Below are 16,162 nucleotides of genomic sequence, written 5' to 3'. Positions count from 1 at the left end.
AAACTGGTGGGTTACATATGGTCTTAAACAACCTCTTCAATACAAAAGACCTTTAGTATGTTGAATAAAACTGTCTGGTAGCAACAAAAATAAACCACAGAAGAATCACCCATGATCAGTGGATTAATAGTGAATTATTCTGTACTGTACTGTAATTTACTATGGACTTAGGGGAAAAAAAAAAAAAAAAAAAAAAAAAAAGTGACTTATAAAGAGCTTTATCTATCTCTATACAGCCAGACACCTTAATCCCAGAAGAGGTGGCCATGAACAATGTCTCCAGGTTTCCCTGTCCTACACCATCCAGCTACCTTACCCCCAAACCACTTTCATTCATATGCTTCTCCATCTTATTCTTCCACTTCATTCTCAGTCTCTTTCCTCCACTATCCCTCTACCCCATTAACATACACTTCCTTACACAATTTCTCACTTTTCCATTCATAACATTAACAGCAAGTTCCATATCACCTCCTCCAAGATAAAGGGGTGATATCTTAGCATATCGAAGTCCAAACATACAAGGGGAGAAGACCAGCTGTAATCGTGATATCCCAACTTGACAATTTTATTTAGATTTGGGGAGACTTTTCACATAAAAAGAGTTTAATGGAGAATGTTTCCAACCCCTTCACAGCAAGAAGTTTCCCTTTAAGTTAAATAACAATGATTTAAAAGTTTTGTTTTGTTTCGTTCATAAAGGCTCCAACATACTTGCATGTATTGGCCTTTGTCACCTAATGGCAGCTCTCCATGATGCTTGATCTTTTGCAGCCACTCTGTTCATGCCCAAACCATCCCAATCTACCCCTCATCATCACAACATCAATACACTTCAGTCCCATCTTTCATCTCAACTCTTCCATCATAATCCCAGGCCTCACATTCGACACACTGTGCCTTCAAAAATATAATAATAACAAAGATATTAACAAAGTGAGGAAGTTAACCTCTTCTAAACAGTAAAGTATCCTTCATTATACTCTTGCTATTTCCATGCAATTTGATTTATTTTAGTACAGACAACTAAAACTAGATGGACTGCATATTGCCTCCATTATTCCCTCATTACTATGGGACTATTAGCCCTATCAGGCTTCTGGGCCGGGCAGATTAAGGGTCTGTGCTAGAGTTAGTTGCTCTCACGCTGACCCACATCTCTGCGTTGCAATATTTTTCTTTGATTGCTCTGTGTAAATATACTTTTCATGATAAAATGTTGGTTTTGGTGTCATTTTAAAGCCAAACAGTTATACTTTATTGCAGTACAGTATGTTCAAAAAGGGAAAACAAAGAAAATAAAAAGTCCACATGACGAGTTGAAGTTAGGCGAAACCCAAATATTTTATATCATGCCAATGAAGAATATTCATTAAAAAAACATTAAAGATATATAAATCTGGTTTAAACCATGCAAAAGTACAATAAATTACCTTTACAATGATGTACAGATTATGGTTATATCTGCATTTTATTGTGCGGCAAAGTAAAAGTAAAAAGATACACAGTTTTTTATGATTCTCAGTCACACATTCGCTTCGTGATCTTTTCTTTGATCGGTCAGTGTAAGTATGCTTTTTATGAAAGGTTGCTGGTCTGGTGTTATTTTCGAGCTGAATAGTAGTACTTTATCACAGTGTATTCAAAAACAGAAAACAAAGAAAATAAAAAGTCAAAATGACGAGTTGAAGTTAGGCACAAAAAAAAAAAAAAAAAAATCCCTTGCTGTAGAAAAATATTTGGCAAAAAACACTAATAAAGATATATAAATCTGGCTTAAACCATGCAAAACTACAAAACTACTGCCTGCTATGCACAGAGCAAACATTCCTTGACATCATGCCCAAGTCTCTTATGACACGTAAACACGAATTATGGTGAATGCTGGGTTTTACAAAAATATCTTAAAATGACACATAAACGCGTCATAGGAATCTCTGAGGTTGGATTTGGAATTGAAATGATGCGAAACTGCACCATTGAAATCTCAATGGATTAGAAAAAAAAGAAGAAAAACAAAAAGTTTACGATGTACCAATGACGGGCTGGCCTGTCCTGCATTTGTCAACCTCTGACGTTAATATGACAAGTTAGTCCGTCATCCGATGTAATCTCTAAGGAAATATTTTGAGAGTCGTCATTTTTGTTGGATGAAGGGCAAAAGTGGCCAGAGCTATGCCTGCCAAGCTAGTGCAAGCATGCTTACTTGTTTTCCTCCACTCAGTGTTGTGTGAGGTTGCTCACAGATTGGATATACCCTTCTTGATATCCCGAAGAAAGTGCTTATTTCTCTGGATCTATGAATTCTTTCCCAGAAAATATTTGTGAATGTAGTTGAGAGTGAGTGTGTGAAGGCTAGCAAAATGCCTAAAGCAAAGAGGTCGTAGTTTAAAGGCACAGGTCCTGCTAATATTCGTGGTGAGGAAGAGCCTGGCACCTCTGAGCGAGAGTTATGCGCCAAAGTGAGTGAGTGTTATGCGGCACAGTCAAAATTTACGTGCACCCTCCGACATGAAAGTGTTAAAAAAAACGTATCTGAGTTACATAACCACTTCACTAAGATTACCAATTGTAGTTTATCCTTGTTACCACCAGTTGAACTTATTTATTTTAGGGACAACCTCTAGCAGTGAAAGTCTCAAGATTAATTAAGGTTGTATACCTAAATCCCCCAGCTCAACAGATCTACCATAAGCTGAATTATGCCACCTGGAGAAAGCGTTTTTGTTTGTTCATTAATTACAAAAGCTCCACTGTCCCTGCATGGACTGGCCTTGTTCATCTAATGGTGGCTCTCCACCCTGCTTGATTTCTAGCAGCCTCTCCATTCAGTACCTTGTCCCTGAGATCACACTCCATGATCTCGTTCCAAGTCTTTTTCTGTCTACGGCTCACAACTCCACACACTGATTTCACCCCATGTTTTTCAGTCTGCCTCTCACAACTCCCCCCCTTCACCATTCACAGCTCTAACCCTCCACACCCAGTTGCCATCCTCCAACCTCTCCCTATGCCCAAACTATCTCAATCTACCCTTCATCACAACACTAATACATTCAATTGCCATTCTTCCTTGCAACTCCTCATTCACAATGCTAGCCCCCAAACCCCCCACCTCCCACTTCCCCAGAGTTAAGGACACAGCTAAACCCTCCAGTTCAAAAAGTTTTATCCAATACTGAATAAAGTTGTGTAAAAGTAGAAAGAATAAAATTTAATGGGTTAAAACACAGAAAGGTGGTGTTGCAGTATGTCTGGTGCTGTTTGTTCAGACTCTCAAGTCTATGGATGATAGAAACTTCCCTGACTTTGTGCTCTTCAACATTAGCCAAGTAAAATACATGGCAAAAGGAGTAACAATAATAAAATATAAAAAGATATAACAATAAACGACATTATAAACTCGCTGAGCTGAGGGATGTCTCTTTTAATTTACTCTTGCCATCTCCTAACCACTTTATTCAGCTTAAGAACTTTTCTGATGGAAGGGATTAGATATGGCATTAACAAAACCCTTTAATGAAAGAGGCTTTTCCTTAGTTAAATGAACATGTCTTGTAGGGGGGGGGGGGGAATGAATTCAATGGGAATTTCCTTAACCTGATGTTGCTGCATAATGTCATGCAGTTTGTTCTGAGCCTCAAGTCCATTGATAAATGCAATCTCCTTGGCTTTATTCTCCTCATCGTGGGCCTTGTTGACGATCTCCTGCAGGTACTGTCGACGCTTCTCCTCTGCCAGCTTCATCTTGCGTTGGAACAAGTCTCGCTTCTTCATCAGCAGACCTTCCTTATCCTGACGCACCTCCTCTATCTGAAATGTTAACAGCTTCTATGTTATATAAGGAGCTTCAAGGAGTAATGCTGAATGCACCAAAATCAAAAGCAAGAAAATGGAGGGCAGACTAATGATTTATGGACTCACTGCATCTTGGCAATTCCTCCACGGAGCACCTGTTAAAAATTTTATGACGATACTCCCTGGAGGAACTCCCAAGGTGGCAGGGATAAAAAATATCCATTCTTTAATCTACATTTTCATAGTTATCGATTGTGACAGGTTCGGCGTTGCTCCACGGAAAACCTCAAATAAACTCAGAAGTACTGGAAATTCTGCTGAATGAAATATTGTAATGATCTTCAATACCACTCATGACAAAAGGTAACACTCCATCACTAAATCTCACTAAATCAATTCTACTTAATGTAGTAATGTAACACAGTGCTGTAAGTACATATATAAAATTACAGTTTACATGCCAGGATAAAGAGCACTGCTATATCAGACAAGTGTGCAGAATACTTCCTAGACACTAATGATGGATTAATTTAAACATACAACTGTATGAACATAACATGGTGACAGTGACAGAGGGAATGAGGCTGATGTTATAATGCACGCAATAAACAATGAGAAAAGGTATAAACATGTGTGAAGCAAGTCAAGAAAAGCTTGAATGAATACAACATTTGCAATATGGAGGAAAATGGAGGAAAAAATGCACAGCCCAAAACTTATTATTCCCCTGCCTAACACTTAAAAAGCTGTGGGAACTACTTCATTATAAGCCTAGGCAGAGAGTCAACCTGAATTCCAATACCCATAAAGTACAGCAATACAAAAACCTCTCCAAAGTTTCATAAAAATGAAAGCAATTGTAATGACCAAATTAAGCTTGATAAATCGAAGTCAACAGGTGGAATCAACCCAGGCTCTGCAGGAGATTTGTCTGCCACATAACAACAAAGATTACTCTGCTTGGCTACTGGGCTATGTGGGTTTCTATGTTGCTCATTACATGTTTACTGTTGGTAGAAGGTGGGATGTGGTAGGTGGGGGAGCCCACCATCCACTCACTAGATATAGTGCTGTTTGTGCACTTTTCTGTCTTCCTTTTATCCTTCCCTCCTCCTCTGGCTTTATTTCCTTCATTCTCTCCTCTTCCCTCTGCCTACAGGTGTCTTTACTCTCCCTCTTCTGTCCTTCTTTCCTTCATTCTTTCCTCTTCCTTCTGCCTATGGGTGACTCTACAGTGAGCGACAAGCCAGATGGTTTCCTGTACACCAGGAAACCATATACTATGCTGGGTGGTAACCCTATAACCAAATTATGGTGCCTGGTGGTTTAGCGGGTAATTAAAGTGCTCCAGTCGGATTGAGCCTGTGCTGGTTTATATCCAACAGGTGGCTGGAGTTTCTTGCTCATGTAATGCTGCTCAGGCATGAGTGAGACTGGTCACTCTCATCTTAAATGTCAGGACCAACTTGCCTAGCCTCGGGCTTCTACACTCCTCATGGGGCAAAACGGGATTGGATGATGGATGGATGGATGGTAGGTGGGATGCCCATCATCCAGTCACTTCATGTAGTGCTGCCTACTTTTTCCTCCATGACTATCATTCTTTTTCTGTATCTGTCCTCCTCTCTTTCTGTTTGTTCCATCCTTCCTGTCATATTTGCTATTCTTCTTTCCACTTTGGGTGGCTTCACATGAGTGACAAGCCAAACTGTTTCCTGTAACTCAGGAAACAATTTACAATGCTGGGTGGTAACCATGAGGCCAAATAACACAGTGACAATGAAGCATACTATGGTGCCCCTTTTAACTGGGTGGAGAGATGCAAATGCAGTGTCCACTCACAGACCAAAACTCCACATTAATCCCTGTACCTAGCTGTGGTGAGGTGCTGTCAGCCTCTTGGGAACATTGGTTTACTGTACGGAACGGTCCTGCAGGGGCAGTTGCTTGCCTGTGGTTAGTGGGTCGGCTCAATCCGACAGACAACATATTTACTGCATCCACCATCCCCATTGTTAATGTCAGGCTGAAACAGACTGAAGACCCAGTGATGAACTTTACAAAATATCATCTTCAGATCCGGAGAGATTACTCCCACAATCACATCTCTTTACACAAGACCCACAGCCAAATGTCTCTTTCCATCACACCCACAGCCACATGCCTACTTCTAGGCTTTTTCTTGCTCTCTAGACCCTACCTCACCCCATCCTTGGATGGGACAGGAAGGCAGGGGATGATGATGATGATGATGACTGATAACTGATGGATGATAATGAGTGATGATAATTAGTGATAACTGATGATTGGCAGCGACGGCAGTGGTGGTGATGATGATACTGTACTTTTATATTACACCTAAAGGGACATAGCAAGTTGATGGATGACACTTCATTACAATGGATATCACAGAGCTGCGTGAGAGTACAGCCTCCCACAGTCTGGCTGCACCTCAAGACAACACTAGTCATGAGGAACTATGCAAAATCTTGGTGTGGAATTCCGTTGTGAAAACCTGTGCTTACATACCTGTATGCATAATCTGGGGCACAATGATGACATGAACATGTATGCTGACCACAGCACAAGGTTAACTGCCTATACTGTTAGAGGTTCTTCTTCCATCCATCCATCCATCCATCATCCAATCCTACATTGCCCCATGAGAAGCGTAGGAGCTCAGTGCTAGGCAGATGGTCCCGACATTTAAGATGAGTGACCAGCCTCACTCATCCCTGAGTGGCATTACATGAGCAATAAACCCCAGCCACCCCTTGGATATAAACCTTCACCGGCTCAATCCGATTGGAGCGCAATATTACCCACTAAAAACCACCAGGCTCCAAAATTTGGTTACCACCCAGCGTAGTAAATGGTTTCCTGGCGTACAGGAAACCATTTGGCTTGTCACTCAGTGTAGAGTCACCCACAGGCAGAAGGAAAAGGAAAGAATGAAGGAAAGAAAGACAGAAGAGGGAGTGTAAAGTTACTCGTAGGCAGAAGGACAAGGATAGAAGGAAGGAAAGGAAGACAGAAGAGGATGGAAGGAAAGAAGGATGGAGGAGAGGAGAGAGTAGACACCCGACAGCAGCACTATATCAAGTGAGTGGATGGTGAGCGCTGCCACCTACCTAACTTGAATTAAACTGTTCGGTGGTAGCCTGAATAATATGAATAACACTGTAGGCAGTGGATTGATGGAGTAAACATTCCATTCTTATACAGCCCACTGACTGACCAGGGTAAGATAACACTACTGAAGGTATAGAACTGGAAGTGATCCACAATAAACATCACTGTATTATCATCGTCATCATCATCATCGTCACCATCACTCTGGCCTTCCCCCCCCCCCACAGGATGGGGTGAGGTAGTTCCCAGAAAACAAGGAAAGACAAAGCATAAGAGAAGGACAACTATCACCTGTATTTCCAGCAGACTGAGTCAGACCTCATTTACACATCACATCCCAGAATCCTGACTGTGCTTCGTATTACCTACCAAATACAGTAGAGTGAATCCTTTGTCATCAAGGTTAAAATATTGCTGCCAAACCCTTGTCTTGTACTTCTGTGCACAGGACAATGCCCTTCCAGTTCCTTAGCATCAACCACCTCCATACCTTATTTTCTTACACAGATATGTCAGTCAATAAATGAAAGAAGTACAGTATTACACTGCAGCCTGGAGTGAGATCAGCTCCTCCACACAAAATAGTGTTAATGTGGATGATAAATCTTTAAATATGTTCAATATCTTGGTGGACTTTCTCCCACGAAATGTGGGGAGGAAAAAAAGGAGAAGGAAAAAAAAAGTAACCGAGTGCCCAGCAAGATGGGCAACACATCTATTCACTCACGATTCAAAGTTCTCAGCTCAACCTTACAGGCAAGAACATCCATATCATTTATCTTATTTCTGTTCTTTTCTTCTGCTTCACAAAGGCTGTGGAAGGATCCACTATTCTGACTGCCATGCTAAAAAAGGGGTGCACTTTTTATCATGTGTATCTCCACACATACACTACCAGACCTATCCACTTCCATCCACTGATGAGTAGCCAACACATGGTGGCACTGTGCACCGAGACGGGAGCAAAGCAGCTGTGGAAACCATCTTGGAGCCAAACCTCCTCCTATTTCCCTCCACCTCGCCATGGGGAAGGGCTCTGGCCTGACCCTAGCAAGGTGCTGTCTACTACAAGGGGGAACCAGTTTCCTAGAAAGTGTATACACTGTACTCTACCTGTAGGATAGCTCCACAGATGCAGTCATTTACCCGTGGATGAAAAGTCTGCTCAGCCAGACAGACCTGGGTTAAGCTAAAACAACAACAACTTCCATACGTCAATTTTGGACACATTCTTATATCACATTCAGTACTATTTCATCTTAACAATCATGCCATAACATACTATCATTTATTTTCCTTACCTTCCTTGCCAGTGTCCTATCTTTTTGATGAGATCCTTAACACCTTCAATCCAATGACCTATTTTTTCTTTTTTGTTCATGTTATCTGCACACAATCTTATGCCAATCATAGACCTTTCTAACTGGAAAAGTAATCCACAGCCTTAATCAACTCCATCACTACTTCTAATCATTCCGAAGGTTAGTAAAATTGTCTGCAAATGAAGAAATAAAATAAGAAAAATATGTTATCAGGATAAATGGGTTACATTTGGAAGCCATTCTCCTACCTTCTTGAACAGGTCCTTAAGCTTCTCTGTCTTGGCAAGGATGAGACTCTCACGCAACTCCTGTGCTTTCGCCAGTCGCTCCTCATGCCGCCGCATCTTTTCAGAAAGTGAGCGTTTGCGTGATGGGGATGACAGCTTCTCATGGATGTGCAACACTCGACCGGGGTGACGGAGCTCCTCTAGACTCTCAAATGCATCAACCTGGTATACAAAACAAGTTGGTAAATAAAGGTCTTCCTGAGCTTGATAAGGTTAATGAAAATTGCTCATTACACTTAAATGCATGCAGAATCTTTTCAGATGTGAGTATAGTCATCAGCTGTCAGCCAGGTAAAATATAATGCATGCCCCTATGGGTGGACAGGACTTATCAGGAATCTTTTTTTTTTTACCTGATGACTTAATAGTATGGCTCAGTCAGAGTGACAGAACTGCCACAAGTTTTTATTTCAAAAGGGTGATGGAAAGATTTGTGATCATGTAATGCCACTATGGGTGAACAGGATGCTCATCTACCATTACATGTACAGTACTGTACTGTACTAAACTATGGCAGCCTTGTCTTGAGTCCTTTACCTTCAATGGGGTTATGTGGGACTGACTTGCCACCCATCCCCTCGTACATCCTCAGGCTCAAGGGTTCATGTATGCCATAAAGAAGTAGGTGGAAAAAAAGCAGCTCAGTATCACCATCATCATCATCACCACCACCACCATCATCATCATCTCTTTGGCTTCATTAAGAAATGGGGGGGAAAAAGGCTGTTCAGCATCATCATAAACACCAACACAGATCGTCAGTTCTCAGTATGAGAAAAAAGTGTTCCAGAATATAGGTACAAATTACAAATTTATCCATATAACTATTATTGTGAATCAGATCTGTTGCTGCTGCTTAACTGCAGTCTGTCATACAGAACAAACCCAATGATCAAAAGTAAGCAACTATGGTGTCGTCCCACAGGTTCCCTACGCTGCTGATGTTGCGTCTACATCACAATGTGGCATGTACTGTGCAGTGCTCCAATACAAGGTCTGTTCAGAAAGTTTCCAACCATACCAGTAGGCTCTAAAAAAATAAATTAATAAATAGTTAACCTGTTGAGCTAGGACACTAATCCCCCCTTACAGGGCACCCTCTGACTTGACACATGTAGCCCAACATTTTTTCCACAGCCTGCAACATTTTTCAAAGTCAGTTTTCCATATCTCTGCAGGTGCTTCGTCGCATTCCTCATGATCTCTTCTCTCAGATGAACGTTGCTCAAGACACGTCAGTGTGTGCAAACCGCAATCCAGACTTTCTGGAGAATTATCACTGGAGATGAGACTTCAGTGTATGGGTATGCCCAGAAACCAAAGCACAGCCGTTCCGGTGGAAGCATGCACGGTCGCCTCAGCCAAAAAAGGCACCTTAAAGGGTACTATGCAATTTCCGGAGTAGGGCTTGGCTGAATTCTGCCGGATAACCGAGAATTTACCGTATGTCGTCCCCACTATAACAATGAGATGCATTTGGGAAAACCCATCGTTGAGTCAGGGTATCATTAAATGGGGAAGTTATAACACAGAAAGTATTGGGATGCATTTGGGAGCCTTGGGATTACCTCCCCCCCAACTGAGTCTAAAACCCCACACAAATAAGTCCAAAAACAAGATTCCAGCTCACCTAAACCCCCAAATAGCTTTAACACAAGCCAAACTAAGCCTGAATGCAGTTTATAACTCACCTAAATCCCAAAACAAAATCTGAAAATCAAAAATAAGTCTGGAAAAAAATCAAACTCAGTAAACTGTACCCTGAAAGGACAGTGTTCCCACCACCTATGACTAAACATATTAATCTAAGTCTAGAAACAATTTATAAATCAACCCAAACACGTATAAAAAAAAAAAAAAAAAAAAAAAAAAAAAAAAAAAAAAAAAAAAAAAACTGGGGACTGGCCATCGGCAGGTGGGGAAGGGTGTTAATTTTTCACCCTGTCAAGGCGGGGTATTGTATAGCAATGGATCGTATAGAGAGAATGCCTGTATAGTATACTGTGTGTGTGTGTGTGTGTGTGTGTGTGTGTGTGTGTGTGTGTGTGTGTGTGTGTGTGTGTGTGTGTGTGTGTGTGTGGAATATCTCAAATTTGTTGTATGCTGATGATGCAGTACTACTGTACTTGCAAATACCAGACAAGAACTTGGTAGACTAGTGCAGAATTTTGGTGATGTCTGTGAGCGTCGTGCCTTGAAAGTAAATGTAGAAAAGAGTAAAGTGATGGTTATTGAGAGAGAAGATGACTCCCAGTGCGATGTTACAGTGAAAGTAGAGAAACTGTAATTGGTGAGAGAGTTCAAATACCTGGGTACAGTGACAGAAAAGAGAGGAAAATGTGCAAAAGAAGTGGAAAGTACTGTGGCACAAGGAAGAGGAGTAGCTGGTGCAATGAAGGCCTTGATAAGGAACAGAGACTTGAGTGTTGCAGCTGCACAAGGCTTACATATGGGAGTGTTTGAGCCAACTTTAACATATGGATGTGAGACTATGGTGTGACATGAAAATGAAAAGTCAAGAGTAAGAGCAGTGGATGAGGGACTGCTGAGGAATGTATGTGGAGTACAGAGAGTGGAAAGGATATGAAATAATGAATCCTTAAAGATGTGGAGTGAGGAAGTCCGTGGACACCAGCATTGAAGAAAGTGTAATGAGATGGTATAGTCATGTGGAGAGAATGGACAATTATAGAAAGGTGAAAAAGGAATATCTGAGTGAATGTGAAGGAGGGAGGAGATGAGGTAAGCCAAGGAGAGGGATATAGTGGATGAGAGTGTGAGGAAGAGAGGTTTCGAAGTCGGTGAGGCTACGGGGACTGAAAGAAATTGAGCTGGCTGGATGAATATTGAGAGAAGAAGTGCATGATCAGTGATTTAGCACCCCTTTTTAACATGACAACGTCTGGAATGACTCTATTAGACACGTTTATGTGAAGCTATAGAACATGATGAATGTTTTGGCATATCAGATAGAGCCAGGATTCTGGGGACTTGAATGGTGAGCGAATGGAAGCATGGCGCATTGGACTGGGCAAATTAGGGCTGTCTGGACATTGTTAAAGACATGTTTATGTGAAGCTACAGAACGTGACGAATGTTTGTGGCATATCAGATAGAGCCAGGATTCCAGGGACTTGAATGGTGAACGAATGGAAGCATGGCTCATTGGACTGGGCAAATTAGGGCTGTCTGGACATTGTTACTCCTCACCCTGCCCTAGGGTGGGGAAGGAGGTCTGGATGATGATGATGATTTATACCTGTATTGCAGTATACTACTGTGTATATATATATAGATACATAGATAGATAGATACATAGATATAGAGTAAAACCTCGATAAAATGGACTTCAATAGACCGGAATTCGCTTTTATTGGACTCGAGGAGCTATCGGACTAAATTCCTATTTGTCGGAAAAAGTCCAATAAACCCAGAATAAGTCTGACCACTTCATATATGTTCATCAAAATAAGGTATATAAATGACTTTTAGCTGTGTACAGTAAAGTAGACTGTAGCACCAGTCGAGCAGGGCAGTATTCCCAAGGTGGATGGAAAGCTGATGACGAGGAGAGCTGGAGCTCCCGTTTCATCAGCCTTAGGGACAAGTTCCTGACCATCCCCCTTTGCTGAACTTTTTCAGTGTCTCATTAACATAAAGAGTAGACCAGCATGCTCTCATATACAAGTTTCTCCAACTGTCAACACCAAACTACATGCACAGTACACACTACACTTCCTTTTCAAAATTAAGAGTAATATGGCAGCATCTGAAAATCAGGCCTTGGAGTCCCCTGGGGGAGGGGGGACCATAAATTCTCTCACCATCAGCCCCTCTCCTGGTGACGACTCACAGAGATCCCTGGAACCACTGTCTGACTCACTTCTTCTTCATTTCTGAAACATTTGCGGCCTTTCCTTTAACTTTCTCTCTGTCGAACACCACCTCTCCTCAACCTCACCCCCTCTTCTTGACAAAGACTCAGCTGTCTGAGGCAACTGACAGCAAACCCTTTTCTATTTCCTCCTACTTTCTCTATACTCATTTCAAAGCCAAACGTGGATGTTGTGTATATGTACGCAATGATTTATCTTGCTCTCGTGTTCCTGAACTTGATTATTCTGAATTCTCTACTTTCTGGCTGCGGCTCTCTTGTCATTCTCTGGCTAAATATATCTGCACTATTTACTTATCCCCTAATTCTACTGACTATCAAAAATTCTTTAACTACCTTACTTCTATGATGGAACAAATTCTATCCATGTCTCCTTTCTCTAAAATCTCTGTTTTAGGAGATTTCAATGTTCACCACCACCTTTGGCTCTCCTCTCCTTTCACTGATCCACCTGGTGAACAAGCTTACATCTATTCTATCCTTAATGACCTAGAGCAGCTTGTACAGCACCCTACTCGTTTCCCTGACCGTCCTGGAATGAGCTCCAACTTACTTGACCTCTTCCTTACAACTAATCCTTCCTTTTACACTGTTAATCTTTCCTCTCCGTTGGGCTCCTCCAATCACAACCTTTTACCTTAACCTGTCCTATCGCTCCGGTACAGCCTGTGGACCCTCAAAAGAAACGTTGTCTGTGGCACTTTGGGGCTGCAGATTGGGAGGCCCTCAGACACTACTTCTTGATTTTCTATGGAATGATTATTTCTTCCATGGCCGGAAGCCATCTGAGTGTGCCTTGCGCATTACAGAGGTTATTCTCTCGGGCATGGAAGCATGCATTCCTTTCTCATATCCTCTGACTAATGTAAGAAAGCCTTGGTTTAATCAAGCTTGCTCAAATGCTGTCCGCAACAAGGAGAGGGCCTATAAAAGGTACCGGAGCCAACCCACCCCTGAATCACAACTTGTTTATGTTTCTGCACGAAATCGTGCTAAGTCTGTTCTTCGCTCTGCTAAAATCATCTGTACTAAGTGTTCTCAACTCCCCAACTCGAATTCTTCCCGCTCCTTCTGGCACCTTGCCAAAAACCTTTCTAACAACTTTACCTCATCATCCTTCCCTCCTCTTTTCTACTCTAATGGCTCTACTGATAAAGCAGATCTCTTCGCTCAGACTTTCTCCTCCAATTCCATCTTAGATGATTCCGGTGCTGTTCCTCCATCACTTCCTCTTAGACTTCCTCATACCTGACATTAAAATTTCTTCAGCTGATGTATTTTTCTGCCATCACTGGCCTCAATACTAATAAGGCATATGGGCCTGATGGAGTCCCTCCTGTTGTCCTCAAGAACTGCGCTTCAGTGCTTACACCCTGCCTAGGTAAACTCTTTTGCCTTTGTCTGTCAACTTGTACCTTTCCTTCTTCCTGGAAGTTTGCTCTCATTCAGCCAGTCCCAAAGAAGGGTGACCATTCCCAACCCTCTAACTATCATCCAATTGCTTTAACATTCTGTGTTTCAAAAGTTTTTGAGTCAATTCTTAATAGAAAAACTTTAAAGCATCTTTCCTATCACAATCTTCTTTCTGATCGTCAGTATGGGTTCCGTCAGGGACGCTCCACTGGGGATCTTCTCACCTACCTTTCAGACTCCTGGTCATCCTCCTTTTGGGACTTTAGCGAAAGCTTTGCCATTGCACTTGACATCTCTAAGGCTTTCAATCGAGTTTGGCATAAATCTTTAATTTCCAAACTGCCCTCTTATGGTTTCTATACTTCTATCTGTGCCTTCATCTATAGCTTCCTTTCTGGTCGTTCTATAGCTGCTGTTGTAGACGGCCATTGTTCTTCTCCTAGATCTATCAACAGTGGTGTTCCTCAGGGCTCTGTCCTATCACCAACTCTCTTCCTTTTATTCATCAATGACCTTCTAAGCTGTACATCTAACCCTATCCACTTGTATGCTGATGACTCCACCCTTCACCTTTCCATTCGGTTTCCGCAACGTCCATCTCAGCAAGGGATGAGGCTATGGCACACCTAATGTCTGACTTGGCTTGTATCTCTGACTGGGTAAAAATAATATGGTTGTTTTTAATGCATCAAAGACCCAGTTTTTACACCTATCAACCTGACACAATCTTCCACAGGAGTAACCTCTAAGGTTTAATATCCAGGTCAATCCTGCATCATCCTTGAACATGCTTGGGGTTTCATTCACTCAGGACTTATCTTGGAAAAATCATATTGCATCTCTTGTAAAATATGCTTCCAAGAGATTAGGTGTGCTAAACTGACTCCATACCTTCTTTATCCCTGCACAGTTGTTGACTTTATACACAGGTTTTATTCGCCCCTGTTTAGAGAACAACTCTCACGTGTGGGGAGGCTCACCGCATACAGCTCTTCTCAATAAGGTGGAGTCAAAGGCTTTTCGTCTCATCAACTCTCCTCCTCTTACTGGCTCCCTTCAACCTCTGTCTCTTCGCCACACTGTTGCATCTTTATCTTCTTTCTATCACTACTTCAATGGTCACTGCTCCTCTGAACTGTCTGCTTGGATTCCTCCACCTCTACGACAGGTGCGTAGCACCCCTCTAGCAAGAAATTCTCATCCCTTTTCTGTCCAACTCTCTAATGCAAGAGTTAACCGTTACCCCCAGTCCTTCCTTTATGCAACAGGTCAATTCTTTAACTGTCTCCCTCTGTCTGTATTTCCTACTTCCTATGATCTCCAGTATTTCAAATGTGGTTTGCAGGCTCCTGGCCTTTGGTACTTTCTTTCTTGCATTCAAAAAAATATATATTATACCATTTGATTAATGCAGTACAGAACCACAATGGTGGTCAAAAGAGTCTAGAAACCGTTCATGCGATCCGGACAAATGTCTGATATATCGGAAAAAGTCCCGGTTAGCAGGGGTAAGTCCGGATGTCACTTTTATCGGAATCTCGCATTTTTCGGAATGGTTTGGGCCCCAAATAGTCCGTTATAGTGAGGTCTTACTGTATATCTAATATCCTATAGCAGTAGGTGTGTGTGTGTGTGTGTGTGTGTGTGTGTGTGTGTGTGTGTGTGTGTGTGTATTTTGGGCAGTTGAAACTACACATTCAGATTGCACCAAAATTGGCACAAAAATTGCAAAAAAATTCGTGGTTGTGAAAAAACTTGGTCCCATCACGATTGAAAAACTTTTCTATCTATCTATCTATCTATAGCCCGACGCCCTAATCCCGCAAAGGGTGGCCGCAGACAAAACGCCTCCAAGTCACTCTGTCACCCACCATTTGACTCCCCTCCCCCCAACTCACCCCCCCCTCCCTCATATACCTCTCAACTCGATCCCTCCACCTCATCCTCGGTCTACCCCTCCCTCTCCCTCCCTCCACCTCACCTACATACACCCTCTTGGTCAGTCTTTCATTCTCCATTCTCTCCACATGTCCAAACCACCTCAGTGTATTTCTCCTAATCTTTTCAACTCTCTAATGCAAGAGTTAACCGTTACCCCCAGTCCTTCCTTTATGCAACAGGTCATTTCTTTAACTGTCTCCCTCTGTCTGTATTTCTTACTTCCTATGATCTCAACTATATTTAATATGTGATCACATTTTGACCAAAAAAATGCTGCTCCCGAAGCCCGGCATATGATCTCTGTAGAATTTTTTGCCCAGAGGTAGAACTAAAATAAACGTGAGTTCCATTCCCGAAGCTGCAAATAACACGAT

The 16,162-nt window shown here is 42.0% G+C and overlaps 1 protein-coding gene across 1 annotated transcript in view; it reads right to left on the bottom strand.

Moving 5' to 3' along the window:
- The window catches only part of ssp3 (SCAPER domain-containing protein short spindle 3), a 173,908-nt gene that overhangs the window by 119,412 nt on the left and 38,334 nt on the right, over positions 1-16,162 (bottom strand). The window contains exons 3-4 of the mRNA XM_080275255.1: positions 8,501-8,701; positions 3,601-3,813 (exon numbers count right to left, since the gene is read on the bottom strand). Coding sequence (XP_080131381.1) covers positions 3,601-3,813; positions 8,501-8,701 — 414 coding nt within the window. The remainder of the gene's footprint in view (positions 1-3,600; positions 3,814-8,500; positions 8,702-16,162) is intronic.

This window comes from Coenobita brevimanus, chromosome 61 (assembly GCF_032717465.1).
Source record: "Coenobita brevimanus isolate Jiangsu-jjx chromosome 61, ASM3271746v2, whole genome shotgun sequence".
NCBI lineage: Eukaryota > Metazoa > Arthropoda > Malacostraca > Decapoda > Coenobitidae > Coenobita > Coenobita brevimanus.
The sequence above is the reverse complement of the archived record's forward strand: the minus strand, read 5'-3'. Positions and strand labels throughout refer to the sequence as shown.